The sequence below is a fragment of the Triticum dicoccoides genome, chromosome 5B (assembly GCF_002162155.2).
Source record: "Triticum dicoccoides isolate Atlit2015 ecotype Zavitan chromosome 5B, WEW_v2.0, whole genome shotgun sequence".
NCBI lineage: Eukaryota > Viridiplantae > Streptophyta > Magnoliopsida > Poales > Poaceae > Triticum > Triticum dicoccoides.
The window spans coordinates 314,333,366-314,335,532 of NC_041389.1; the positions used below are offsets into that span (position 1 = coordinate 314,333,366).

The following is a 2,167-nucleotide window of genomic DNA, read 5'->3' on the forward strand; positions in this document are numbered from 1 at the left end:
AACCGTGTCGGATGAACGAAGCCGTGTTTGCCATGTACTATCAAAACGTCATATATTTAGGAATGAAGGGAGTATTGCACAGATAGTGTACCTAAGGCGGATGCCCTTTCACAATATAATTGCCTCTAGTTAGCAGGAGTAGCAATGCTGATACATTACCCCGCAAAAAAAAAAGAAAAGAAAAAGGGATGCTGATACATCTCACTGTCTCGTCATATATACGGTACAGCAAACCTAGAGAATAATGCAAATGGGCACGAGTGCAAGTAGCCAGGAAGGAGTAGGACCAGCAGCTAGCAGGGCACAGGGCCGTTGATTGGATGGTGCAGAGGATAAGGCGCGCAGACATGTGGTTGTTTATCCCGACCTTATCAGGATGCCGATGATGCGCGGGGGCTAATCGCCGCCGCGGAACATCAGCCACCCCTTCCCCATCTTCTTGTTGCTCAGCAAGGGCCCAAGGGTTATATAAGCCTTGCTGACCCAACGCAGCAGTCCTCAAGCCAGAGTGCCTCCTCCTAGCAAGCTATATACCTACATAGTACAGCCATGGCCCCCACCGTGATGGCCTCGTCGGCCACCTCCGTCGCTCCTTTCCAGGGGCTCAAGTCCACCGCCGGCCTCCCCGTCAGCCGCCGCTCCAACGGCGCTAGCCTCGGCAGCGTCAGCAACGGTGGAAGGATCAGGTGCATGCAGGTAAACAACATCGTCTCTGTCTTTCTACTCATTTTCTAGCTGACGGACGGAAGTCAATAACATCAATTGTGTAGAACTAGAATTCTAGCCTGTTAATGTATCAAAAATGTCAATCTTATTTGCAGGTGTGGCCCATCGAGGGCATTAAGAAGTTCGAGACCCTGTCCTACCTGCCACCGCTCAGCACGGAGGCCCTCCTCAAGCAGGTCGACTACCTGATCCGCTCCAAGTGGGTGCCTTGCCTCGAGTTCAGCAAGGTTGGGTTCATCTTCCGTGAGCACAACGCATCCCCTGGGTACTATGATGGCCGGTACTGGACAATGTGGAAGCTGCCTATGTTCGGGTGCACCGACGCCACGCAGGTGATCAACGAGGTGGAGGAGGTCAAGAAGGAGTACCCTGACGCGTATGTCCGCATCATCGGATTCGACAACATGCGCCAGGTGCAGTGCGTCAGCTTCATCGCCTTCAAGCCACCGGGCTGCGAGGAGTCCGGCAAGGCCTAAACAGCTCACTCACCACGGGCCACATATAAAGTGCCATTGCGGTTTTGTCAACTCTGACATTGCTTTGGGTTTTCCTTTTCCATTTATCTTTCTTGTTTGTTCCTAAGATAAGAATATGTGTATGTCCATGTTCCCGACATGACTCGAGAAAGCATGCTCGTATGTGAATGCTACCGATGGCTATGTATATGCACATGCACATAATATTATAAGTACAATCTGTCGACTATGTATTTGGGTAATTAATGAGAAACATCTTTGCCACCGCACACGCACCTTTTATTTCCGTCGCTAGACATAGTTTATGTTGGAACGATGAGCAATCAAGAATAACATATTGTGATGGAGGCCCTTCATTATCTGTTCCGGTTTGCGACTGAGCATGGATGCTTTCTACCCTGAGTAACCGTGGACTCTCCCACCGTATGTCGATATAGGCCGATGATGTCATGCTCTTCCTGAAGCCCTTGGATCGGGACATTGTGATGTGTGCGGCTATTCTTGAGGACTTTAAGCTTCTGGTTTAAGGATCAACCCGGCAAAGTGTGTGATTCTGCCGATTAGATGTTCTAAGGATTAGGTGGATCTAGTTTGGGATGGACTTGGATGCACAGTTGAGACTTCCACTTTGCTTAAGGAAGGCAACAACGGTGCAATTCCAAGAGATTGTGGATGGGATCGCCAACAAATTGAGTGTGGTTTTCGTGCACCCACGGGCTTTGCACCCCCGGTGCACCCACGATAAAAAGCTTAGCAATTTTTTTTAAATCTGAAACTTTATGGATGTGATTATCACCAAATGTTTAGGTGCTTGCAAAATTTGATGGCCAAATGACGTCTGAGGAGCTCTGTACAAAAAAAAGGTTTGTGCTGATACATGTGGACAGTAAACTTGGATGCAGGGCATCATTTGTATTTCGTTTTGTATGGAGACCATTTGATATTTTTTGGTGACCAAACTTTGC

At 48.6% G+C, this 2,167-nt stretch overlaps 1 protein-coding gene across 1 annotated transcript; it reads left to right on the plus strand.

Annotated features, from left to right (window-relative positions):
* The first annotated feature begins 481 nt into the window (after window positions 1-481).
* Window positions 482-1,471, plus strand: LOC119308647 (ribulose bisphosphate carboxylase small chain clone 512-like). Its single transcript, XM_037584773.1, has 2 exons — window positions 482-696; window positions 822-1,471. Exons 1-2 carry the CDS (start codon window positions 550-552, stop codon window positions 1,200-1,202), a joined length of 528 nt encoding a protein of 175 aa, XP_037440670.1. The 5' UTR covers window positions 482-549; the 3' UTR covers window positions 1,203-1,471.
* Window positions 1,472-2,167: the final 696 nt, after the last annotated feature.

What these genes read in the sequence shown, in the direction of transcription:
- LOC119308647 (XM_037584773.1), top strand. Translation starts at nt 550, where the DNA reads ATGGCCCCCACCGTGATGGCCTCGTCGGCCACCTCCGTCGCTCCTTTC. An exon ending in GAAGGATCAGGTGCATGCAG is followed by an intron (nt 697 to 821) that starts GTAAACAACATC and finishes TCTTATTTGCAG; the next exon opens with GTGTGGCCCATCGAGGGCAT.